Here is a 27,133-nt window from a genome sequence, read left to right as displayed (position 1 = left end):
TTTAGAAAATGTCCTACAATGTGCATTTTATTCCACATCATTATACAATGTTTACATATAGTTATAGCTCTTAAGAACATGGTTTTTCTTCACCAATTATATGTAGTGCCTAAATCTTTCACTTTAACATCAAGAAATGAAGAGTGGAAACCCACATCGAATGCTGTCCTACGAGCTGTAATGAGCTGCAAGTGTGCCAATTAGAAGGAAATGGTCTTAAGAGAGCAGCGTGACTTACAAACCCTTGGCTTTAGTGAATTCAGGCATACAGGATCCATAGTCTCATCTCATAGTAAAACTCAAGACAAAATAAATTAGTGTTGGACGGAGTTCTAAATTGTACAATATGGAACGAAAGACCACAGTGGGACCTTTTGTTTAAAGTAGCACCAATCCACACCTGATTGTGTTTCCAACATGAATCTTCCTGATGAACACGTCGTTGGCACTTCGAGTGGAAATCTTCCTGCTCTATCTAGTGAGGATTCCTAGACTGACTAAGCATACAGTGCTGCTAAACTCTCTACGAAGTGTGGCAACGTCAACCCGGGAAATGGCACATTGGAATCTTTATGGCCCTGACAGGGGCTTGCCTCTGTGTGTGTGTGTTTTCCCCACCCCCTGATCTAGCTGGTATGTTGTGGATGTTTCTGTGACAGTGGTAAAAGTAAATAAAAATGCATTTACGGGGTTTCAGGGTAAGCATGGTGTTTAAAAACAAAACAAAAAAAACAACAAACACAACATGAAAGAATGTGGTTCGCAGCTAAGGAGGTTTTCACATGTTGTTTAACTCCAGTAAAGTCTGATCCAGCATCTGATGCATACTAAGGTTTTCTTCTTTGGCGTGAGCCACTTTCTCTGTGGTGGGATTAGAAAATTAAGTCATGAATAGCTGCGCTTCGGACACAAGGGTGGTTTGTGCCTTTAGGCAGGCGAACATCAATCACAGACATGGGGGAGACGATTAGAACCAGGCATGCTGGGAGGACACTCCTCATTTCCACACAAGGACCTACGAGGGGGAAGCCGCCTCTGACCAGGAGGAACCACAGGCACAGCGGGTTCTCACGGAGCGGCCAGGCGGGCCTTCACCAGCAATCCACTCAGAACAAAGCTCAGGTGGGGTCAGGTGACGGTTCGCCGGCCGTGTGCCGTGGGGACGGGGAGGTGCTTGCAGCATGGAGTTAATAACAGCAGACATTTCTGAGTCACAGGCAGTGAAAGGTCTGAGAGAAGTGCTGTGGCACAATCTCGCAGAAAACAAAGATGATGTAAATGGTTTTCCGACAACGTTTGAAATCACTTATTTCTGTTGCTCATTAAAAAAAAAGGATCAACATTTCATGCACACTTAGTACGACATCCCCTTACTACTCTTAAAGTGTTCTATTTATCATTAGCATGACAGTCTCACCAGACTCCAACATCACCATCAGACGGAATCAAAGCATACCTTTCAGACAACCAGGGCCTTCTGACATGAGCTCCTGTTTTCAAAAGCTATTCTGCCCAAGCATAGGTACATTTAACCATATTTCAAACACTATACCAGGTATTAAGATCTTAGGAATATGAATATGTAATAGAAATATATATATTATATACCATACCCCATATATAATATATATATATAGTTATACACACCCCCCCTGCTTTGGCTTTCTAACTTAAAGCAGGACTCAGTTCTCTGTAGGAAATAGAAAACATTTTTTTTTTGGTTCTCATTATATTTCGGTTCAAACAAGAGGACCTGCTGTCGCAAAGAGGAATGCTGAATTGATAGTTATAAATATTTATCCATATACATATGTATTTTTACCATAAAAGCTGTTTTGAGATTAAAGAGAACTTAATACTCGAGATAGAAGAAGATAATGCAGGCGAGGCCAGCCTTTCAGCTGCTTCCCTCTGCTTTCGTACACTTCTGCAGAAAGCCACTGTTTTCAACCCTATTAGTTGGAGGTACGACAGTCTGAGGTTTCCTGCCCAGGGCTCCACTCCTAGAATTCAGCCCCAGTTCTTTCCCATTTAAGTTTAATCCTCATTCAGGGCCAGCTTTAGTTGGTTAGTTAGGCGGCGGTTTTGCTCAAGTTGCTGGTAGAGTTGATCTGTACAGGTCAGCAAGCAGGTTAGCAGAAGAGAAGAGGCAGAAGGAAGAGAGGTTAGCTAGACTTGGTGAGAGGAAGTTAACAGACAGAACACAGAGATACCTCAGACACAGGTCACTGGCTGAGCGGTTTACCCTCACCCCATGGTCATCTGTCCCGTCCCCAGGGAGGGTGGATGGTAAAGGCCTGGCAGACTTAGGGGAAGCCAGGACCTCTCTCTTGGTGGGAGGGGAGGGGAGCAACAAGATATGAGGGGGAGAAAGAGTGGATGTTTCTCCTGCACCTACAAAAACCACTGTGTGTGAGCTGGAAGCAGTTTCTGGCAAAAGCTGGGGAACTGAGGCAGGGCTGGAGGCAAGCCCAGCATGTCACCCGCTCCTTGCTAGGGCTCAGTGGTGATCTTACGGTGACACCTCAACCTGCCCATTGCTGCTCACCTCTTCCTGGACCCCCTTTCATGTCCACTCCAGGGGCTGGCTTTCCTTTCAGGTAATACCAAGAGGGGGCAACAGATACTGCATTAACATTTTTTGAAATGCAGAACTAAGCTCGCTGCCCCTCCCCCAGTCACCATGACACAGGGTACGAATTCTGAACTCTTGTCCAGCTTTGCTACTGGGTGTGTGTACCAAACAGCAAAAGAACACTTATCTCCATTCAAAACTGACTTCAAATTTATCTGCTTACTTCTTGAAGAGGATGGCATTCGAGTTTGGCGCTAGACGGATGTGTGTAAAATGAACAAAATCTCAAACATCTACATGGAGACCAGTGTGATATAAATTTTACACATTGGTATGTAATCTGCAAGGAAGTCTGTCTGTACTGATAAGAGTGAGTCTATATCTGACGGTCCAAGGGACACCCAGACAATGACAAGAACCTGGCACCTACCACAAAAAGCCGGAGAATACAAAACTGTTGTGAATGACAGTAACAGCCCGGACCCAGAAACTCTAATGATCTTGAAAAGTTGAGAACCCCAGCCCTGGGGAAAATGAAAATGTCCAGTCTCCAGCCCTATGTCTGTTGGGAAATTGATCAATTCTTATTTTAACTTTCTCTGATAAATAGTAGGAGATGGGAAAGATGTTATGTTCATATTCTATTTTCTAGCTTGGAGTATCTGCCGCCTTGTCCTCTTTGCTCATCCAAATTTTCTGAATACTCAAAACCCTGGTCAAATGTCACCTCCTGCAGATGGCTTTCAATTATTCTCTCTTCCTCGCTGACTCTAAACGCACATCACCTATTAGTTCAGACTTGCTTCACTCATCTGTTTTCTCACAAGATGGCCAGCTCGTGGAGGCCAAGAACATTTCTGATTCATCTCTTGACCATCTTCCACTACTTTCCACAGTGTCTTGCAAACCGAAATCCTGCCACTATATTCACAGCCTCACATGGGGAAGTATCCAAATGGGCAGGCAGGATGTCTCAGTCTGCTGAGCCAATGTTTGGCCAAGCTGGAATGGAAGAACTTCGGAGAAACCTTAGGGAATCAATGTGAACTGAGCTCAAATGACAGCTGCCCCTACCACATCCTCCTTTGGACCTGCTCCACCTCAGGTGCCATGGAGCTGAGACACCTGGGTAGCCTGAGGGCAGGGATCAGAAATCGTTACATATTTGGAAGTATTTTCCCCTCCTGTCCCACCTCCCAGGTGTTGGGGCCTCTAGTGCCCAGACTTGGCAATGCTTTCGATTTGGTCCAACCAAGGCTCTTGCAGCAGCTGTAGCTGTGGCCTAGCCCTTTGAACTAGAAGGCTGGGCTCTGACAATTTCTCGATAAACTCAACTTGCTACTTATCCTCTTGCATGCCCACACCTTCTTGGGCTATTCCAGATTTGCCTTCCCAATCCATCAGTTTCCTATTTCCCCTTGTAGACTGTACTTAGAGAAAGTGTGAAAGTCTCTGGAAGAGCTTCCAAAAAACAGATGTGCCCTCAGACTTAACAAAACATCTGCTCAGCAGAACGTGCACTCTGGCCATTTTGTCTATGGCAGGAAGCAGGGTTACTCAGAGAAGGGCCCACGTCTATCACCCTGAATTTAAAGAAGAACTAAGCATGAATCATGGTCAAAAGTAGGCCCAAGGAGCCTTAGGAAAAGAAAAACGTGCAATTCCAGACGTCTTTATATTCTCAAGGGAGAGACACCGTCCTGATGGAAGTCTACTACAGCACTGCTAAAATACTCATGTCACAGACCTCTCAAGGGTATTCTTTTCTCTGCTCTGACGTCTCTGTTGAGTGATTGACATGACAAGTTTATTTGACTACAGTGGTACATCAACCCTCTTAGGCTAACAAAACCTACACACAAACAGATGAAGATCACCCACATTTAAAACACAGGAGAAATACAGCCAGACTTTTGAGGAAGGAGAAATGTTGGGAATTAAGAAACAAAAGTCCACATCATTTTAAAGTTCTAATTTTGCAATGTTTGTGTGTGTTTTTAATCACTTACTTGCTGTTTTTGAAGTGAAATAGTGAAGCCCAAATAAAACAGAACTGTATTCTGAATTAATTTCCACCAACTAATTTGGCAGGGGGTGCCGACGGGGAGAGAATCACCTTCATTTGCTATACTTTAAAAATGTTCACAAATGAAAAAAAACCAGCTATTAACACAAAGATTCTGTATGTACAATCAATTTTGACTTGAACATAGTAATCACATTTAGTAAACCTAAGATGTCATTTCATGATTGAAATGAACGTGGCTGAGTAATGAATATCCTTTGAAAAAGTTTTAAGTGTTCTTTGTGCTAAAAAAAAAAAACGGATGATCAAGGATCTCAACTTACGTGGTTTGAATCCAAGTTCTTTTTCACCTTTCCCGATATGTAAATTCCTAGCAATGGGGGATGGCTGGGGAGCCATTCATTAGTTAATCACGTCCTCCCATGCAGGGCCATCTAAATATCAACAAAGAAGGCTCACCACACCCCAAACTAAATAAACCTCTGGCAGAGGAAGACACTGCTTAAGGTGGATCTTTCAATTCCAACAAGCAGCATCCTCTGTGCAGATGTTCTCAACCCAGACTGTACACCAGAACCGTCACAATCCCTAAAAAATACAGATGCCCAGGCCTCACTCTAACCCTTGGAAACCAAAACTCTGAAAAGGACTCAGGCATGGGTATTTTTTTTAAAAGTTCCACAAGGAACCACTGCTTTAGGAACTCTTGATATTAACGCATAACGTTCAGAATGAAAAGGGAAAAAGCAAAAAAAAAAAAAAAAAAAAAGCAGCAGCCAAAAATTAACCCTCATATGCATGAAGCAGATTTGTAGTTTATTCGGTTTTGGAACTAAAATGTCAATAAATAAGAAGTAAAAAGAAAAGCCAACAGAAACAGTTCCACAGTGTTTATTTTACACTGAAATGAAGAGCTTCTGTACAGTAGAAAGCACAGTGTGTGCCTGGCCCTACGGCAGGAAGCTGACAGAAAGAGCCAGGCTCAGCTGGAGAAGAGACAAACCGCAGAGCTCAGAGAGGTGGAACGTCCAGCTTGATGAAAGGGTCTTGGGAGAAGTGAAGCAAAGAAACTTATCTGCATGAAGAGAAAAGATGGGAGAAAAAGAAAAAAAGTGGCACAAATGGAAAAAAGGAAAACCGAACTCAGAGATGAGAACAGCACTTGAAACACAGGTGAGAAGCAGACATGCAAAACCCGCGGCCAGCTGCACCTGCAGGAGGACGGCCATCTTTACCCCCAGTGTCTGGACCCGAGGGGTCACAGGCCCCCTCTGGGTAAGGGTCCATTTAAAGACTCATGAACAGAATTTAAAAGCAAATTTTAAGCGAAACCCACCTCTCAGAATATTTAATTGTACTTGATGCTAAACGTTTTCCCCATAGAATCACCAAATTTTAGTACTGGAAAAGACCTTAGAGACTGTGAATCTGGTCCACCCCTTCATTTACAAATGCGAGAAGAGTCATGGAATGCTCTCTAGTTTCCATGGTGACAGTCGTGTCTCTAAGGGCAATGTGGAGATTCTATAACCTGTAAGGCAGCAGGCACATGCCACACTCTTCAAGCTACCATTTTTCTGCATGGGTAAAGGAATGACAGGTGGGCCTGGAAACGAAATTTCCAGCTCCTAAGGAATTCGCTGCTATATTATTAGAACGAAGAGCATACTCGGTGAAACATTCCAGGTTAGAATTTAAAGAGGCAGAGTAAGTTTAATGTTTAGGTTTGGTTAGTAATATGTAAATTACTTCTGTCTGCTCATGGTTCTCATGAGAACAAGACCATCTACTCCAACACTGACTGCCTCACCATAGAAAAAGCTGGGCCATTAACTCCCAAACTCATATTGCACAATCTGTGTTCTATTTCCCATGTGTTTGACACAGTTTGTGGTGTTTTTTGCATTTTAATTCCTTTTATATAAATACAGAATATTAAAGGCTTGGTTACTCAGCAGAGGGTTCATTTCTGTCTAGAATTCTTAAAAGTGAGGAAGAGATGATCTTTTACAGCACCATTCTTCAGGCTGCATTTGATCAATTTCCTTTCCCTCAGAACCTCAGTAACCTGACACTTTAGGGCTCTTTAAATGTGTATTTCTTTTGTGAAAATGATCACATTGTATTTCATTGAATTTCCGGAAACCAATTGTTATTTCCAGGGAAGTTCCTGCACAACTGCACAGCTTTCTAATTTCACTTGAGCCTCGTTTAACTTCCTAAAAAGATAGCGCTCAAGTCACTCATTGCAGGTCACTGCTTGGTGGAAACAATCCAGCTCAGAGATTATGAAATAAACGGATTCTGAAAGGAAAATGACTTGTACAGATCCTTAAACTACTTGGCCTTTATATTAGTAGAATGTGAAAAAACAATGACGATCCTAGATTACGCAGAGAGTAAACAGAAAGGTGCAAAGATGGAGATTCTGGAGGTACAGAAGGAAGCAGCGGTGAGTTTATCGTATTAGCGTGAGGGCGCGAATGTGAGCAGGCAGGGTGGATGAACATTTACATGGAAGTCATATCGTTGAGAGCGTGGTCCAGCTCCTCGCTGATGGCTTTGTACTTCAGTTTCTGAGCGTACAGCTCGTCTATGACCAGGAAGTGGAAGGCAGAGGTGCAAGGACATGGAGAGTGATCAAGAGATGGAGGGTGAGTGAGGGTGGCACGGACACCATCCCGACACAGCAGCAAGAAAAGGGCAATGCATGAAGGAATTGGTGCCGCAGCAGGTGGCCAGTGCAGGAGGCGTGCGTTTTGTTTTTAAATGAATTGAAACAAAAACAAAAAGAACAAAACCCATTAGAAAATAAAACAAGAAAGACTCAATATGAAAATCATAACAAATAGGGTAGGTAGGTTTATCAGTAAACCATGTTAAGCCCTAAACAAAACCACAGAAGGCTGTCTCCTGGGTGGGTAAGAGAACACTTTTCTTTTATAGGGCCATATTTTAATTACGGTGGAGTAGTCAGCCGCCTGCAACTATAAACAGTGGAAAAAATATCCAAGGGCAATGTTTGGGAAGAACAATTCATGACAATAGTCTGTAATCCTTCTCTGGCTCCACTTTCGGGCCACTGACTTCCTGACAAACTAGACCACTAAGCCGTGGATCTCTCAGTGCTGTGTAAACTCCTCTTGTGGTCTTCCTGCTCACGCTGTCCTGTCACCGCCCAGGGGGCTTGAAAGGCGCCGACAGCCACACTTTTGACGGTGGTAGTGTGCCCAGCCTGCACTTTACAGTTTGTCATGATGGAAGTTTCCCACTTTGCTGCCCTCTGGCAGACTGTTTGGTAACCATTCATCATTCTCTCTTCTCCATCAGCTTGGCTATCATCTGCACCAACCCCCAGTCCCTCTCTAGCCCCTTCTGCCTCTGATGTACATATTCTATGTACTTTTTCTTTCTTTCCTTTCCACAGCTGACCCTTCACAAGCCTCAGAGCTCAACATTTAGGATTTCTGTGAGATACAGTGGGTGTTACTAATACAAAACCTTAAATATCTTAGGGGAGAAATGCTTAAGTATAATCTCAAAATACAATGCCCTATTATCCCCACCCCCTTTCAGGGTATAGAGCATTTGCCAAGATCATTAATGGCTGAAAAAATCCCCACCTACACCCTTACACTGAATTCCTACTTGGAAGAAGATGAGTTCTGTCTAAAGACAAATCCATATCATTCTGTCAATTAGGAGGGGTGACTAAAGACAGACAATACACTAGAGTCTTTCCCATTTACAACCACCTCACCTACAATGAAAAATAAACCTGCCACACTCCTGAAGGGTGTCTAGTAAAGTTGGATGGGTCTGGCATTACAAAGAGATGTACCCTGTCTGCTGGCTAACAATCATCTGGTGAGCAGAGGACTCAGGCCCAAGAGTTTTAGAGCCAGAGAATGAAAACCCCGAAGGACAGACAGGAAGAAGGTGCAAGAGCAAAGAAGTATATTAAGGAGGATGCACGTGGATTGGAAAATTGTCTTGCCAGGTCAGTATTCAACCATAAGGATTAAATTAAAAACAAAACTTAAGGTCTTACCTTCTAAGTCATCAATGCTTTTCTCCAATTTAGTTACTGACCTCTCTGCAAATTCAGCCCGAGTCTCAGCCTGTAATGATTCAGTTTATTTCAATTAAAATTGGGAAGTTTATATTTCCAGTAGCTACAAATATAGAGAAAACCAGACAATGAAAACCAAGCTCAGCACCCATAAAATGGGTCTGATACTACCTGCCAGTCAGTCACCACCGTGAGAGGCGGCAGCTAGCGCAGTACATGAACTCCAAGACCACCTATGCATATTCCTGACTTGGATCATCATAACTTTAAAATGAAAAGGCCCTGACCTGCTCCATAAAAACAAACTCATTTAAAATCCAGTTGGCTTTGTCCAAAACACTCATAATATTACCTCCTTCAGCTTGTCAGAAAGGACCTTGATCTCTTCCTCATATTTGTCTTCCTTCTGTGAGTACTGTAATTAGAAAGAACATTCCAGATGTCAGGCCACAGCTCACTCAATACTCTTGTCTTCTAATACAAAGAAAGCGCCAGCCCAGCCAACAGATGTTGAGGATCTCTTAGGAGGTAATGGAGCCCCTGATATCAAATGGCATAGCACAATACATTCTCTGTTTTCTTGCCTCTTGTTTTACATGAGATAAGAACAAGATAACTTATCCATTTGGCACTTGGTTTAAATTAAATTGTTACAGATGACTCACATACTCAACATAAAATACATTCTTGATTAAAAAAAAAAAAAAGAATCTGTTCGCCAATAACCATTAGGAAATCACCTCAAAACGATTCCATTTACTAAAATGCCTGATGCACTACTGCTTTCATCGGCCGGGCCTCAGAAAAGAAAAAGCGTGTGTCTTTTGAGTAGTTCTTAGAAGACACTTTTCCCCCATACCATGCTCCTGGCCTACCTTCTCAGCCTGAGCCTCCAGTGACTTCAAGTTGTTCGTCACAGTTTTCAATTCTTCTTCAAGCTCGGCACATTTGCTAATGTTTTCGATCAGAGGCAGAGAGGGTGGGAGACAAGCCAAAGGAAAGAGGAGAGAAAAAGGAGAGGGATGGGAAAAAATGAAAACCGAGTCCTAGAGAACAAAGGGCTGCCTTAAAGTAGCCAAATCATCATGTATTAAAATGCTCAATTTTGCCATGGACACTGCCCCCCTTGCAAGAGCAGAAGGCAGGGTGACAAACGCCAACAAATTTGAAGTGTGATAATTTGGCTGCTTCTTTGGCTGCACCAAAGAGCATTTATGAAGGAAAAACAAAGGAGTATAAAGGACCCAAAGAAAGCACTTAAAGCAAGAAATAAGACAGCAGAGGGTGTAGTGAAGGTGCAGGCGTTACACCAAACGGACCAGGAGGCATTGGAAGCTGAAAGACGTCTGGGTTGCAGTTAAACCTAAAAACCACACATGAGCCATCAGTACCTTATCCTCTGCAGCCATTAATGCTTTCAAGGTCTGATCCATTATTCTTAATTGTTCTTCCAGCTGTCGAACTTGGCTGTTAGTGGACACAGGAAATGCACAAGGCCATTCTCAAAATCAGTGTGCGGGTAAGGCATGCGGTGATACACACATTCACACACAGACACCCCGCACAAGTGCTCCGAGTTCCGTACTCGTAACTCATCCACGTCAACACAGAAGGAGCCCGGAGCTGAAACAGGTACATGTGCAGCTGCCAGAAGGTCATGCTGTTTAGTCACTGCTCTGCAGCACCCCACACACGGCCTCCTGGCACCGGGCCTGCTTACCCTTCTGAGAGCTCAGCCCGTTCCTCTGCACGTTCCAAGTCACTCTCAATGATGACCAGCTTACGGGCCACCTGTAGCAGGACAAACAATACACACACACCATGGGGCTTGCAAGCTTTGAGTAAGGGGGTTTCGGGTGGGAATTGGATCCATCTGCCCCTAGGAGTTCTTGTCCACAAACAAGACGATCTTCTTTCCCATGGACTGGAGAGAAACCTCTGTCCATGAGGAGTGCCACTGGAGAGAAGACCAGAGGCCTCTGCTTACAACGACCCAGAATGGTTAGCGATGAGTGGGCAGTCTCATTTTAGGTCCGACCCAGGTGAAGTCTGTATAATTACACAGCAGCCAGACCAAAGTTTGGAAGGAGGGAGAGAGACAAAATTCACAATCTCAAAAATAGCAGTATGAGGAGACATGACGCGTTTTATGCTGAAAAGGTGGGGGCTGCCAAGCAAATACTGAAAATAATCCTAAGAACTCCATCAATTTAGAGCTTTGTACCTTAACCTCCTTTTTGTGGAGGAAGGTGAAGTGCCAACAGAAATAGCAAGAGAAGCTAACGTGAGATAAGCTGGCGAGATGACTAATGAAGCCAAGTCTGTATTTAGTGGGAGAAAGAACCAGTGAGAAGAAAAGATCCTCTGAAGCATTTCAAAATTAATGGGCACAGTGTAATCTGGAGATGACGACAATAATAATAAAAAATAAAAGAGGGTCAACGCCATTTTCAGGATAGCCAGGATGTGATAAGTAAGGGAAATACTAAAACCTTAATGGTCATTTTGGATCTGTTATAGAGGTCGTCTTCATGGGGACACAACCAGGAGCTGATTCACCCTGAACCCGCCTTGATAATGGGATTCCACCACCTCGAGGAGAGAGGAGGACAGATTGAAAACAGCCTCTGTGGATCTCCTGAGTGAGGGCATGGTCCGCGTCTCTGCGCTGCCTGAAGCGGACGGTGCTCGGTGACACGCCCGGAAGAACCGCCTGCACGCTGACAGCAAGAGGCTCCTTCCACAAGACTCAAGAGGCCCAACTCTCCCTTCTCCTGGCCAAAAAGCTTTTGCTCCGGTCTTTGCGGGGGAGGGCAGGGAAGCTTCGGTCTCTCCTAGTGCTACTACTGGCTTCATGATAAAGCCTGGGATCCGCTAGCAGGATCAAAATAAGAACCATTTTCTGGAGACAAAGGAACTCTGCTTCTCAAAACCAGGCGTTTCTGCCAAGGAAGCAGATCATTTCACTGGAGAATTCAGGGCTGCACACTCTCCCTGGCCCCCCCTCCAGGGCTACTGCTGGGGAGTCCACGAGGCTTCGGGCCCCAGGATCTGACCTCTTCATACTTGCGGTCGGCATCTTCAGCAATGTGCTTGGCCTCTTTCAGTTGGATCTCCTGAATTTCCATTTTCTCTTCATCCTTTTGGGCTCGGCTCTCAATGACTTTCATGCCTCTGAAAAGGAAGACAAGCAGGAAACCCCAGGTTTAGAGCTGACCCCCACAAACCCGGGGCAGGCTGCGTGATCTGTGGGGTCACAGTGTAACTGGCAGCCCAAAATAGAGCACAGAGCTGCTTTTATTTTCCAAACCACAAAGACTTCTGCAAAGTTCAGACTTTGCAGAGCTGAAGGCAGAAAAAGACACACACTTCTGTTTATCATGAATGTACTGGTGAAACTGTCCAGGCATTGAAAGTCAAATGGAAGGTACCATGTCAGGATGCTGTTTGAATCTGGGAGGCATGGAATCAGGAAAAGCCAACATGCTTTACTCGCTATGTAAATAATGGGATTTCTTCCCTCTCCTAATGGGAAGCTTCGGCTTGAAAATGGACCAAGGTTAGAACAGAAGCAAATTTATCTTCATGCACCCCGTCCTACAAGGAAAGTAGCTGTTCTTACCCCAGGAGCCATAAGTGAAAATATTAGATTGAACCACATGAAACTGCTGACATTTGACCACTTCAGACCTCCAAAATGGCAATTTCATATGGGTCAACCTAATATTTTAGATGTCAAACTATGAGTTTTGCCTTTAGTGGAACTCCTTCATAATAGAGGCGTTGAAGACAGGACTGACACCATCTTCTATGCTGATGTGCATATTAGGGTCCAATAGCATGGTGTGTTATGGGAAAATGTAAAATGACCTCTGATACACTACAGATTTATGGAAAAACAAGTCATTTAAAATGGCATGCACTTGCCAAAATGTAAGTAGGCAGTACGGTGAATAAACCACTCTTTTTGGATGAAGCACTACGATCTGCTTTAGGAGACCTGAGTTCTAATCTTGCCTCGGCATAAACTGGCTGTGAGACTCCGGACAGGACACATCAGTCTCTGAGCCCTAGTTTTTTCAGCTGTAAAACCAAGGGATTGGAGTAAATGATCTCTAAATTCCTTACTACTCCAAAGTCTAAGATTATCAGATTGCCTTTTCGGTTCACTAACAAGTGTATTTCAGGAAGAAGTCAGCCACAAAACCACTGGTATGTGTACACTGTAGGAGATGATGAGTCATCTTAAAGAATTCCAAAACTCCTGCCGGAGAAGGAAACAATAAGCAGCAGTGAATAATGAGCTGAAAGCTTCAACTAAAAAGTTTCTTGAATCCTGAAGTCTGAAATCACTCTTCATCCACGGTGGCAGGGAGCAGAAACTCACTTAGAAGGTGGAGAAATGGACAAAATAATTGATTGCATTCTTCTGCCCTGGTCACAGTACAGACAATACACTTCCAGTGTTCTGAGTCACCACACCACTTTGTCATCCCTCAAGCATCAGAACTCTTTTCGGGTCTCACCGGGTGCTTCTATGCAATATGAATACATTAACTTGAACAGCTGAGCATAAGAGAAAATGCCTTCCAGAATATATGAAGTTGTGCTGGTCTATGTGGCCACGGTTCTCCTTTACTACCACAAAGCTGAATCTTGGAGCAGTAAGCCAGGCACAGCCAGGTTACACTGGGAGCGGGCTCAGAAGACACGAGTACCTGACTGTTTCACGTGGGCGCACGTGTCTTATCAGCATTACTAAGTCCATAACAATTTACTTTTGCAGATCATGTTTCTGTTTTATCTGTGCTTTCTCTTCTACCTATTTGGGCTATTCGACAAGCAACAGCCCACCGAGGCCTGAGCCTTTCTTTGGTGCATTTTAAAATCAAGTTATCTTTCAGAAAAAATGCAGTCCTGTGGTCAGCAGGAACAAAAGAACCAATGTTACCCCTAGAATTTCTCGTTTATACGTCCATCCCCGTTGCTGGATGGTGAGCTCTCCGAGGGCAGAAATAGGGTCTCTTTCTTATTTGTAATCTGGGGGCTGAAAACAGTGCTTTGCACACAGGTGTCCGACTAATGTCAAATGAACAAAACCAATAAAGTTACACCCGGGACCAAGTGAGGAAATGATCCCACCAAGGGACGGGAAAACTCTTAAGCTCCAAATATTGGAGAAGCCCTCCCGCTCCCCCAGGAGGAAAGACCTGTGCTAAGAGCTGGGCTGGATGGGGCGTCCTCACCTCTCGCTCTCATCTGCTGCCTTCTCGGCTTCCTCCAGCTTCTGCAGGGCTGTGGCCAGACGCTCCTGGGCACGATCCAGCTCTTCCTCAACCAGCTGGATGCGTCTGTTCAGAGAGGCCACATCGGCTTCAGCCTAGGCAGAGAGAGCGAAAGGCATGTCAGAGGTGGAGAGAGGAGAGGGTCTCGCCTTCGGGAAGTGGCTGAGACTGGAACTCTGATTTCAGTCAGGAACCCAGACCTTGTGGTGAGCTACCTTTAAATGCGTAACCAGCCCCAGTCAACTGTGGAGTTCTCAGTTCACACACTGATTTCTACTGTGAATGTTCACACTAGCGTAAATGCAAATCCACACCCACAAACCTCATGGAACAGACGGACCCTTAGCAAACGCTCTCTCACTTGGTTCCTTTCTTTCATAGATTTCAACACACCAGCTTTACCTGACTGTTACAAGAGACCTTCATTAGACAACTACCTCAGTGGGGGCCTGATGTACGACAGAGACGACAAGACTTACCCAGGCTCAGCCACATAAGGCAAGAGCAGCACAGCCAGAAATCAGACTCAGGAGTCTCAGTTCCTCTTTCTCCTGGCCAATTTCTCAAAGAGGCCTTATAAAGGAACTAAAATATTTTAAAATTCAGCAGTTCTAAAATATACACCATAAAGACACACAACAAAATCCAGGAACCACCTTCCCCACTGCCCGTTTCAGGACCCCCTTCAGAATAAGTGCTCACACTGGAAGAGGGCCAAGACAAATTTCCCAAGAGTTTTTAACACAAGCCTACTGGAATTTCTTACAAGTCAAGGTCGCTATAAGGAAAGTTGCAAACTCCTTAGAAGAGAAGCAGTGCAGATGCTGTTTTTATTTGGTATCTATCTCTGAAATAAGACACTTCTTGGGGATTCAGTGATTACCTACTGTAAGCATCTATTACGATGAGCCTCAGCGCGCTGGCCAGACTGTGATGGTCTGTTATATACACTTGCATTGGCAGCTGTTTAAATATTATGCATGGAAATGAAAGATGGAACTTACGAGTCAGATATCATTTCCTCATCCTCATCCACTTTGAACATATGCCTACCATGGGGTGACAGGGTTTTCAGGACACTGGAGAGTTTTCTAAACATGTCGGGGACTATGCTAGTTCTCTATCTACATTCCTTCTTTGCTCAACTGTCGCTTCTCAGGTGCACAGAATCACAGTTCTCTGCAGAGTATGGGCTCAGTAAACGTCTGCTGAATAAAACGAGTAAAACCAACCTAATTTAAACAAAAGCAACTTTCTTAGCCCATGGACCCATGATATACACAGTTTGAAATGCACACACAGTTAAAAGAGAGGCTGCGATTATGGCCTTGAATCAAAGGAATACAAGAACATTCAGCTCTTTGCTCAACCACATTTGTAGGATTTCAAATGCCAAGTTTTGTCTGGGAAAGAGAGGAGATTAGGGCATCTCCAACCATAGAGAAGGACTCCTTATAAAAAACCATTCAAGTAGGCTTTTATCTCGTCAAAGATTAACTATGTAGTAATAATCGGTTGATAGAGGCAGGGGGAAATGAGAATTGAATTGAGGACAGTTTATACCTTTACTGGCCCACAAAGTAAATCATTACTGATGCACAGCTAGTAATGAGCCCCACCAAGTCTGACTGGCAGGTGACCTGTAGTTCTGGAGGAGGGGTGAGGGTAACAGGGACAACAAATTTCTTTTTCTCCCCAAAGTCCCCCGGTACATAGTTGTGTATTTTTTAGTTGTGGGTCCTTCTAGTTGTGGCATGTGGGACGCCACCTCAGCATGGCCTGATGAGCGGTGCCATGTCCGTGCCCAGGATCTGAAGTGGTGAAACCCTGGGCCGCTGAAGTGGAGCGCGTGAACCCAACCACTCGGCCATGGGGCTGGCCCCAACAAATTTCTTAATTACAGAGGACTGTCTTTTTAAAGTCTTTAGCCCTATTTTTAAAAAAATTGGAAGGAGATATATACTTTAAGGGTATACTTTTGGGTCAGGTCATCTTCGCTTTTATGTATTTTCCACTTCCAATAAAATTCTATTCCTTTTATGAACAGGAGGAAGCAAGCAAGTAATTCTGAAAGTTAAAAACAAAAATGAAGAGCAAAACCAAAAAAAATCCTCAGCAGAGTGTCTAGGTCATGTAATCCAAAGTATATCTCTTTTTCTCCCCTTTCTTTCTTGTTGTTTTTAATATGAAGGCAAATATCCTTGTCACAGGTGCCGTGGCCAGAGAAAGTCAACAGGACTTTCGAAGCGTTTTTTATAGCCACCACATTCTAAGTTCCCTGCTCTGCTTTCGATCTGCACCCCAGCCTTGAGAACTTTGTACTCACAGAAAGGAGACCGTTTACGCTCTAAGGAAAGAAACTTCCTGGTGGCAAGGCCATGCTAGGTCTCCAGCTTCCCACACAGTCAGTGCTTCCGAGAGTAAGGAGACAGCACCCCATGTCGTTCCTGCCTCTGCACACAGATCTCCCTCCCTGAGAGGTCCCCCGATCAATCTGTGTCTTCCCTCTTATTGCCCCCCACTCTAACCGTCCTTTCTTTTAGCTTCGCACACTGTTTTATAAATGTCACTAACTCTCTCCCTAGGTGCATTTTGTAGAACCTTAGACCTCTCGGCATTAGGGGTTGTGCCCCAAAGGAACACCAGCCAACAGGACCTCACGGAGGGCACCCAAACACTGACTGGGAAGGGAGGTCTGTTCTAGGAGCCACAAATGGTACACGTGCAGAGAGCACACCTGCGAGTGGTCTGCAAAATGGGGTCTCCGTTGTTCAGCTGGAAGGGTCCCTAGGCACCGTCTCAGTACTTCCTACCACTGGCTGGGTGTCAGAATCCACTAGGAGACGCATATTAGAAATACAAACTTCCAGGCCCCATCCCTAGAGATTCTGATGCAGGAGGTCAGAAGGGAGGGGCAGGAACCCGCACTATAAATAAACAACAAGTGTTCTACCCCTCCCCCCTCCCCACCCCACCACCCAAAGAAGCTGGCAAATCCTGTGGGAACCACTCTTCCAGCTCTTTGTTAAAGAGAAAATAGGAAGAGGGAGAGATCTTTGATCCAGAATGCTGAAGCATGCTCAGCTCATACAGCCGCCAGCGGGAGACAGGACTAAAATCCAAGCCCCCCAGCTCCTCGTGTGCTGGCTCTGTCACATGCTCTCATGGCCTCCTGGAAGCTCATGGAAGCCCTGGGATGGGTGGTTCTCACCCCGGAGTCTTTCTTCCCATGTCAGAGTGGCAGACACTCTACTGCTGCCCCCACCCCAATCTCCAAGAGAAAGAAAGGCCTCGGGGACAGAGCCTCGCCAGGACTACAAGTCACCGTATGGAGCATCATCCATTAAACAAGGCTTCGCATCCTTTTTGGAATAAGGGATGGAATAAAATCGAAAACCTCATCAAGTAACACTAACAGCTAACAGCTCACACAAGGACACAGAGAATTTGCTCTCAAGCCCAGGAGCCAATGCCTGCTGCCCCCAAGGTGTCAGAGAAGAGGCGGCAAGGGTGCTCTCAGGTTGTCCAGAAGGGAGAACAGCGTCTGGCTCTACGTAAGGTTCCTGGGAAAACCCTGGACTCTCCCTGGCTCCTCCGGCCCTATCAGACTGGTCTAATCACAATTGTGTTTGGTTCCCTAGAATTCAAGATATATTTAATTCCGTAAATTAATTAAGGGCACGTTTTTCTCTCATGTCCACCTTTTTTGTCCTGATTATCCTGCCTGTTCAAAAGGCCCACATCTCTCACCTTCACTAGTCTTTATTTCCGGTGCACAGTCTCTAAGTTCTGAGGCTTATTTACACATTTTCTAAGGTTCCTTTCATCTCAGGCCCTGGGCAGTCTACTTAAGATTTAACCTGTTGTCGCCTCCGCCAGGGCAAGCCCACAGCCGCAAGACCATCTGTTATTTAAAAAGCAGATATACATAACCAGGCGTTCGGGAAGGGCCAAGACCTCAGACACAAATTACTTCCAGGCATGGAAATCACCCTCAGTGCACTGGGTTAGCTGCTTCTAACAATGGCCGGTGTGTTGACACTGCGGGCGAAGTCTTTTAATTTGGGATGCTAGTTTCTTTTATTTCAAAAGTGCTATTGTGTCCCAACATGTAACGAGCTGCTCAGAAAAGAGACTGCTACATTAGTAAAGGCTAACAACTGTCTTCCTGCAGATCTGTGATGCTCCGCACTTGTGAGGGGCCTTCAAGGAGCAGGTGCCTGCCCCTTCCCTCCGCCCCCAGGGCACCTGTACAGAAAACAAGGGCAGGCAAACCCCTCCCCCCATCCCCAACAGGTAATACACGGAAGTCGAGGACATGTCTGCCCAATACAGCAAAACAGTACTCCAAATCAGATCTGAAAGAAAACTTTTACAAGGCCCACATTTTCATGAAATCCAGATGTTTTAGCTAAGATAACGAAAAAAATATAAAAAATAGCAATGACTTTCACTTAAAAAAGTATTCCAGTTAAGATTATTAAGAAATAATCTTCTTAGGAGAATAAGAATATACCCTAAAAATTAATCCTCTGGAATATGTTTTTAAAGTCCTGCCCAAACCGGAGTGGAGCACGGGATGATCAAAGGTCAGCCCTTTTCATTTCATGCAAACTTGTAGTTTACAGAGAAGGTTTCACCCAACTTGCTGTGTAAGACCAAGTAACTAGAGCCAAGTTAAACTTCTGCCCTTATATGGTAAGGAAAGGGAAAAAAACCCACTGATGACATTAAGGGGCACTCCCATGCATAACAGATAAACACGACCTCCTCTATCTGCGCCAAGGCCTATAATTTATGAGGCATATTTCTATAATGAAGGAGAACGGATATGAACAAGGCATTGTCATGCCCCTGCCTTGCCTACATCCGAAAGCGGAAATGGAGAGTATATATTCTAGTTACTGCCACCCTCAGAGTGCCAGCCAGAGGACAAAATGCACTCTCAGTTCCCTCGTCTCAGAACTATTTACCGACTCTAAAGAGGGAGAGGGCTGGGAATTTTGGTAAACTGGTTATCATCCATGATTTAATAAAGTTACCAATTAAGAAATGACAGGCAGCAGCTTTAAGACTCCTTGTTTGCTGGGAACTACCCAGAAAGGAGGAAGGAGGATTGACTGGCTCCTTCTTGCTACTTTTTCCTTCGATAATTACAAAAAACAAACAAAACCCTAGTGGTCACAAGACCTAGAGTCAACCATTACATCAAGCAAAGTAGCCTCATTCCAACATTTTGAAGGGCCCACACACCTTGGAAAAACAAACCAGTAGGAAGGAAGGAATGGCCGCTTTTTCCAAGGTTAAGTGCTGGTGTAATACAGCCAATTAACTACAGCCTGTCCAAACTTCTGAGAATCCGAATTTACGGCCAACTCTCCAGTCAAATATTTTTTGCAGTGGCTCACGATTTTGTCACTAAGCCTTTATCTTTGCTGCTAAGAGAAACTCTGCCTGCTGGCTTAACTCACAGCTAAGTCTGACAACTACCCGTCACGAAACCACCTTAACTTAGGTACCAGCAAGCTTCAGTTTCAAAAGTTAGGAACTCTCAATGTGAAATTCTCTCTTCAATGGTCCGACCCAGTCTTTAAGTTGCTGTCTGCCAAGCTTTGGTGTCCGATCACCCAGACAGATCGACCCCCAGGACAGGAGTGGATCCAAGGCTCTCCCGTACAGGAACACAGAGTCCCCTTCTCAGCGGGTGAGGGCAGTTCTGCTGACTTCCCCCACTAATAGCACTCCAACCCCAAGAGTCCTTCCAGTCTGCCCACATCCTCTCTCCATCCAAGTTCCAGAAAGAAAAATGAACGATTAAAACTATTTAAATGGAGTGTTTCAAGATGTAGTGATGTGCAGGCCATTTTCCAGACCCTCCAATAGGTGGTGAATAGAAGGTGAAGGAGCTCACACCAGGCGCCGTGCAGTTTTAACACCAGCTGACACTCACAGAGCACTTACTCTGCTGTGCCAAGCACCCCTGGAACTTCCTTACACCTTCTAACTTCTTTCACCCTCACAACAGGCAGGTACTGTGATCAGCCACATTTTAGTTAGGGAAAAGAGGGACTGAGAAGTTAAGTAATTTGCCCCACGTCTCAGAGATAATAAGTATCGGAAGTCAAGATTCAAATCTTGGCAGTCTGGGTCCAGAGTTCTCGTTCTTATCCATCATGTTCCATTAGCTTTAATGGTTCAAGGACAGCCGCTAGCCAGTCAGAGAGGCAGTTGGAATCAACTTACCGCCCAGTCAAACTGAGAGTCATCCATGGCATCTTTGCTGACTTGTCCTCTAAAGAAAATTATCTTTTGCCTATAGGTTTCCTAATTCCTTTCTGTATTTCATCTGAAACTTCCTCCAGTTAGGCCTTCCTTTTAAGAGGACCTGTTTGCTTCTATGTATTTTATGTAAAACAGGTCTTGTTTCTGCAGCCAGCCATACTGCCATTACAAACTTAACCAATAGGATTTACTCAACTTAGAATAGGCCAATATTAAGCACAGCTGGACATCATATTATCGCTTGTCATAAAATCCCCAAGGTGTTTTGAGTATTGTGATTTAAAACACACACACACACACACACACACACACACACAAAATCAACAAATAGCAAATGCTTAAACTATCTCTGAAATCCTGCTTCTGTTTGCTGGATACATTTGCCTTAGGAGAAAGGAAGGAAGCCAGGTATTACACTCAACATGGGGGAGGGGGAAGCCGGCAAGAGAATACACCCAATAATCCCTGATATTTAGCCAACTTTTTTCAAGACTCGGTAACAAAGGAATACTATCTGTATAAGAGAACCTGGGAGAAAGGATGTTAAGAAAGGGAAGGCAAGTTATTACTATATAATTCAGAACCTGGCATTGTCAATGTCTCAGGCTTCCAGGACACCAAGGGTGAACGTGGATGGGGGAGTTTAGCACCACCGGGCTCCCAAATCTGGCAATGCCTCAGACTTGACCTGTCAGCGCCCCTCCCTAAAGAAACGGATTTCCAAAAGGAGGGACTTCCCTCCCCACCCTCAGAGTAAATAATTCCAGCAGCGCAAAGTGCACATCCCAGGGGACCAAGACCGAACGCAAACACCCCAGAAATACAGCCCCTTCTGGGAAAGCGCTGCTTCCAGAACCTTCTCAACACCACTCCTGCCTCCCTTCAGAGCTTTTACTCCAGACCAGCGACATGGAAAGAAAGGGCTAAGGAGAACCGGCAGGGCCCCTCCCCAGAACCCGACGCCAGCTGGCCCAGGTGCGCCAGGTGCGCCCCGGAGGGGGTGGCTGGGGGCAGGGGAAGGCCCGCTCCCGAGGGCTCTGCGGGGCGCACTGGGCAGAAGGCGCCTCGGTGGCTGTGGTGGTGGGGGTGGGTGATGGGTGGGTCCCTTACGGTCTCCCTTAGCTTCCTCTCGTAGTCCAGCTCGCGCTGCAGGCTGCCCGCGCGCTCCTCCGCGGCGTCCGCCTGCTCCTGCAGGCTCCGGATCTTCCTCCGCACCGCCTCCAGCGAGCTGCTCCCCGCCATCGCGCGGGGCGCCGGCGGGCAGACGGGCAGGCTGCGGTGGGCGAGGCTGGCTGCAGCGCTCCGGCCGCCGCCGCTACTGCCGCACTCCCGACCGCCCGCGCCCCGCCCCGGACGCGCCGTGCGATCGGGGCGCCCCCTGCGGCCCAAAACGAGCCCGGAAGTGGCGGCTTCCCGGGCGGCGCAGACGAACCGCAGGCGGGTGCGCGAGCGCCGGGGGCGGGCACAGGCGGCGGGGCGGGGCGCGCGCCGCGGACCCGCGGAATTCGCAAATCGCGGGAGGCACTGCGCATGCTCGCGGCAGCAGGGCTGCTGGGCGTGGGGGTCGCGCGGCGGGGCACCTGGCCGGCTGGGCCCTTCCGGGAGGGCGGCCAGCGCGCCAGGAATTTTACTTCGACTCCTTGCGCCCCTCCCCGGCTCCGAGGTGACCCGGGGTAAGGGACCTGGCTGCGAAGGGCGATGGTGTCGCCTCCTGGCGGCGGAGCGCGCCGCTCCGGAGTCCCGGAGTCCCATGCCCAGGAGGGAGGGAAGCTGAGCGAGGGGTTTGGGGCCTGAATGTGTCCCCGAAGGGACTGTTCCTCGTTATAAAGAACCCGCGAACACAAGATCCTAAACATAAGGACCCTCCTGCCCCTCAAAATTCACGAAGTGAAAACCACTAACATATTGCACGGCGGTTAAGTCTCCTAAATGCTGTCTTCCTAGGTTAGAAACTGGCTCCTAGTTCTCTCCTGGCTGTGTGACTGGGCAAATGACTTGACTCCTCTGGTCTTCATCTGTAAAAGTGGGGTTAATAGTAGTACTTTCCTCATAGAGCTGCTGTGAGGATTTTGAAATAATATAAAACGCTTAGCACAATACCTTGTACATAGTTAAGAACTCAAATAACAGCTTTAGTTAATAAATACGCAGGCACGGTCTTAAGAGTCAGGCTGGGGCCCATAACCAGCTGTGTGATCTCGGGCCTGCCAGTCTCTTTGGGGCTCACTTTACTTTCCATAAAAACAGTCATCTCAAGGGTTCCTTCTAGTTACAACCTTCTCTGGTTTTAGATCAACCTCTGAGATCTTCTGGAATCTGACCAATTCTGGGCTGGATTGGGATGCCTTAAAAGGCACACCAAGGAAGGCTACAGAGCCCTATAAAAGCCTCTGGCTGCAGCTGGGTGAAAACCACAGTGGACACAATCTCTGGGAGGCATCCCCTGCCAATTCTGCCCCTGGTCTGCGTTTTTCAATGCCTTCTGTCTCCCGGCTTTCTTTCCTCGCCTTTCTCACAGGAGGCCCTCCCGGTCAGCTCCTGATGTGTTTAAGGGTGGGAACAATGCAGAAAAAGATCGAGCTTGACAACCCCCTACCCCAAAGCCTAACAGCGCCCCTCCTTTGCTTTCCTGATCCGTTTTCTATGGACTTTCTCACAGCCTCTGCGGACGCTCACAAACCCGCGCACCGGCCGTCCTGTAGGTGGAGCCCCTCGCTTTCTGGCCACACAGTTGGTGGGTCAGGGCGGAGGTTACAACTCCTCCCCAGAGGAGGACTACACACCAGGGGCCTCCAACTTCGAGGGTGGGGGAAGGGGGCGTCTGGGGGCATCTGGGAGCCTCCGAGAGGAGCCAGGGAAACTGCTGGACACTTAGAAGTGTTCTAAACAGCCAACTAGTGACTTAATGTCCTGCTTTTCAAACACCTGGGAAAGTCAGTTTCAGGTGAGTTCATTTTCATGCTGATGTCATTATACAAGAGTTTAGGACAGCTGTTCTCTGCCTTGGCTGCACATTGGAATCACCTGGGTATTTAACAAATGCTAACGCCTGGGTTCCACTCCCAGAGATTCTGACTTAACTGGCCTGGGCTGCAGCCTGGATTGGGAGTTTTAAAACTTCCCTCGGTGATTCTGTTTAGATAAGGTTGAGAATCACTGATTTAGGAAGCCAAGACCTACAGGGAATAAAGACTTACATACTGTAAATATCAGGTACATCACAGTTATTGGGAATGATGTTGGGGGCCAGAGAGAAAATGGAACCTTGATCCCCTTCAGCCTCACTTAGGTGGAACGACAACAAAAATTTTTTTAAAAAACCCAGGTGCTACCTGAATTATAACTTTAAAGCTAGGAAGAGCCCACTTCTGGAATAAAACTTGTAAAGTATGCTGATAGATTAATAGAAAAATGTGAAATTGTTTTACACTGGTGAGTAACACCAGTGAAATGTCTTAATCTCAAATGTAATATGATTCTACCTCAGGAAGCTGACCTCCCTCCCACCTCCCCTTTCCCTAGTGACATCTGTCTATTCCTCCTCAAATCTTGACTCTTTTTACTAGTTAGGAATTACTCCAAATATAGCATTTCTTCACAAACTTCAACATCCCTACAGGTTTCAAACAACCTAAAATGTCTTAAAGGGAAAGATGATCAATACACTACAAAAAAAAAAAAAAAAAAGCGTACCATATTAGGGACAGTTTTCCAGTGGGAAAAAAAGAACCAAAACAGTCTCAAAAATCTCCCTCCCCTCCTGGCCCTGCCCCCAGCTGGCTTTAAATATCCTCTTTTCCACTTCTGCCCTACCTCATTCCAATGCTCCCTAAACAAGACTTTTCAATAAAGACATGATAGCACTCCATAAATACAATAATTATGATCTTTTTTTCTTAAGCATTGTAGTAGCTTTTTTTCTCCTTCGCTTGTCTTCAGTCTTACTGGGCTATTTTCAAATTCTCTGCATTCTTTTCCTTATAAGGAATATCTCTCCTTGATCTATCAGCGGCTCTTTTGAAAAAACTAAATAAACGTCCTGCTGGAGAATTTGGGGGAGACAGACATCCTCCATTTAGCCATATACGGAGCAGACATCTGATCTGCATTATACAAAGCAGGCACAGAATTATATGTGTTTTTTGGCTCTTTTTCTAAAGCCAGGTCGTTTGTAACTTAAATGTTTTAGCTAAAGCAGTGCTTCCCTGAACCCCCTTTTCCAGGAATCTTGATTGTCACTGAAAATTTCTTTTTGTCAGATTCTAAATGTCCTGTGTCTGGATTTCTCATTTACAAAGCGCACTTGGAAATGACACTTCAAACCTTTCCGGCCACAAAAAGCCTTTACTGATTTCAAGACCCAAGACCGTCTAGCAATTTGCATTTTACTCTCATACAAAAAATTCTGCCCTTGAACTTGGTAGTTCAACTTCCGGGCGTAGCTTTCCTGGGTGCTCATACATTCTTGGAATTGTTACTGACTTCCCAAGGAATTCTTTCCTAATTGGGCCTCTAGGCTTAATTAGCTTCTAGAATGGAATCCGACAGTGTGAGAGGAAGTCAGTCCTTTGGAAATCTCATGCTTAGCTTGACTTATTCAGCAGAAGAGGCCAGCTCTTCAGCTAAAAAGATTCCAAAGGGCATCGGACAAAGTGCGGGGAGAGCTCTCACAGTGTGTGCATCACCCCTGAAACTATGTGGTGGCTGTCAGAAGGCTGACAGGTGGGGGTGGGGCGGGCAGGAAGGGGGTGGGCAGCAAGCTCACTATACCATATAAAGCACTGAGCTATATATAACTCCCAGCTTACTTCTGGATCTGGTGCCCTCAGACTGCAGACCCAGCAAGTATCATCTTCCCAGGCAGGTCTTAAGGGCTGGATTAAAACTTCCCTAGTGAGAAAGGAGGCCTCAAGTGTCTCTGCACCCAACCATCAAGCTCAGTCTTCTAAGCAAACGTAGCACCATGCCGTTCCTTCCACTTAGAGGCCAGGCCCTCTGTACCCTGACTAGACCCACAACTGGAAACCAGGCCTTCCCACCCACCAGAGATGGCAAAAGGAAAGAGCGAAGAAAACCAGGCATTCTGTTTGCACAAACCTTGGTGATGACACCTCAGAAGTTTTCTGCCACCAGGGAGGCAAGGTTCACCTCCAAAGTCCAATTTCAGCTGCTCTATGTTCCCAGCTTCTCACCCACCCCACTCCACCCCCAGGGGTGGGGAGAAGGAAGGAGAAAAAGAGAGAGAGGAATGGATGAAATATAAATGAATGTGTGCAGTAGCAGTCGGAGGCAGCATCCAGTGCTCTGAGCCATGGCGGAGCTGTGTGCAGGTGTCCAGCAGGGGGAGGTGACCCTCCTCCACTGCTCTCTGACCCCTGTGGTGACCCCACAGTGGCCACGCGGGCAGGAGGTGAGGGAGGCATTGTGTGCGTGCACTTACGTCGGTGGCCTTTTTCTCCGCCAGCTCCAGCTTCTCCTGGGCATCTTTGAGAGCCTCGGAGTATTTGTCCAGTTCATCTTCGGTGCCCTTGAGTTTCTTTTGCAGCGACACTAGCTCATCTTCCAGCTGGGAGTTGGCCGTGGGGGACGGGGAAGGTGGGGAGGGGGGGTGCAGCAGGCAGCGTGATCCCGCAGGGGAGGGGTGTGGGTGCACAGAACCAGAAGGACAGGAACAGAGGGAGAGAGGGAAAGACAGGGAGGGAGAGGGAGAGAGAGAGAGAGAGACAGAGTTAGCCATTCGTGCGCCGCGCCGCGCCGCGCGCCCCGGGTACCTTGGCGGCGGCCTCGTCGGCGGCCAGGAGGCTGTCCTCCGCCTTGTGCAGCTCCTCCAGCACCCGGTCCCGCTCGTCCTCCGACGCCCGCATTAGCTTCTCCATCGCCGCGATGTCCTCCTCGAGCTGGGGGCAGCGGCGGGCGGGCGCGGGCGGCCGGCACGGACCGGGTGTTAGACACACACACACAACACAAGGGCGCCGGGTTGGCTGGGCTCCTCGGGCTTGGGGCGCCGCCGAGTTGGGGCTCAAGGGTCCCTAGGTAACCTCCTCTCGCCCCGAGCTGGAATCGCAGCGTGGTTCCCCCCGCCCCTCCACCTCCCCCCAGAGGAGACTCCTGCCGAGGTCCCAGCGGGCTCAAGTGCACAACTTGGACGTGCAGTAAAACGCCGGTGTCTCCCTGGCCTTACTCTCTATTCTGTCCCATCTTTGTTCTTAGGGAAAACTCCATGACTTCCCCCGCCTCCAGTCTCTATCCCAGGTGAAGCTTTTATTCTCCCCAGGCAAAAGTCCAGAAGAACTACTAACACTTCCCGGACTTGATTCCTTCACTCCTCCACCCTACCCCACCCTCGATCCAAAACTGATTCCCAATCCTGACAATCAAGTGTCTCTAGGACTTGAATTGACTTCGCGAGCTCTGGGAACAGAGAAGGGAAATAAGAGTCCTCAGACGAGACTGAAAAGTTAGAATAAGCCTGCGTCTGGCTCTTCCCCTCCCCCTTCTCAGACGCACGTCCCTCGCCGCCCAGGAGTGAGGGTGGCTCCCCGAGTCCTCCGGGTGAGGGGCCGGGAAAGGGTGCCAGGCCCGGGTCCCAGGGCTCGGGGGCATCCGGGCGGGCGGAGCGCGCGGGCGCACGGCGGACGCAGGGCCGGGGAGGCGCAGACCTGTTTGCTCCTGTCCTCCGCCGCCTTCTTATCGGCCTCTGCCTGCTCCGCTCGATCCAAGGCGTTCTCCTTGTCGAGCTTCAGCATTTGCATCTTCTTCTTGATGGCGTCCATGGTGGCGGCGGTGAGGGGCCCTGGGGCTGCGGCGGGAGCGGCGAGACGGGAGCGCGGTGGGGCTGCCGAGCCGGAGTGCGAGCGCAGAGCCGCCTGCTGCTCCCAGATATGTACTTTCCC

General features: G+C 47.0%; 1 protein-coding gene across 13 annotated transcripts; it reads right to left on the bottom strand.

Moving 5' to 3' along the window:
• On the bottom strand, positions 1-27,133 carry TPM1 (tropomyosin 1). 13 transcript variants are annotated; one of them, XM_046654197.1, is made up of 10 exons: positions 26,900-27,110; positions 25,681-25,806; positions 13,920-14,053; positions 11,730-11,847; positions 10,394-10,464; positions 9,549-9,624; positions 9,026-9,088; positions 8,653-8,722; positions 7,116-7,194; positions 5,477-5,676 (listed from the first exon to the last, which is right to left on the bottom strand). In XM_046654197.1, exons 1-10 carry the CDS (start codon positions 27,011-27,013, stop codon positions 5,673-5,675), a joined length of 855 nt encoding a protein of 284 aa, XP_046510153.1. In that variant the 5' UTR covers positions 27,014-27,110; the 3' UTR covers positions 5,477-5,672. The 13 variants fall into 13 exon arrangements, with proteins under 13 accessions (XP_046510160.1, XP_046510156.1, XP_046510157.1 ...); XM_046654204.1 differs by lacking the exons at positions 5,477-5,676; positions 7,116-7,194; positions 9,549-9,624; positions 25,681-25,806 and adding exons at positions 1-861; positions 10,065-10,140; positions 26,012-26,137 and having other exon boundaries at positions 26,900-27,133; XM_046654200.1 differs by lacking the exons at positions 5,477-5,676; positions 7,116-7,194; positions 25,681-25,806 and adding exons at positions 1-861; positions 26,012-26,137 and having other exon boundaries at positions 26,900-27,122.

This window comes from Equus quagga, chromosome 2 (genome assembly GCF_021613505.1).
Source record: "Equus quagga isolate Etosha38 chromosome 2, UCLA_HA_Equagga_1.0, whole genome shotgun sequence".
Classification (NCBI taxonomy): Eukaryota; Metazoa; Chordata; class Mammalia; order Perissodactyla; family Equidae; genus Equus; species Equus quagga.
Note: the sequence above shows the minus strand (reverse complement) of the source record. Positions and strands in the feature narration are given on the sequence as shown.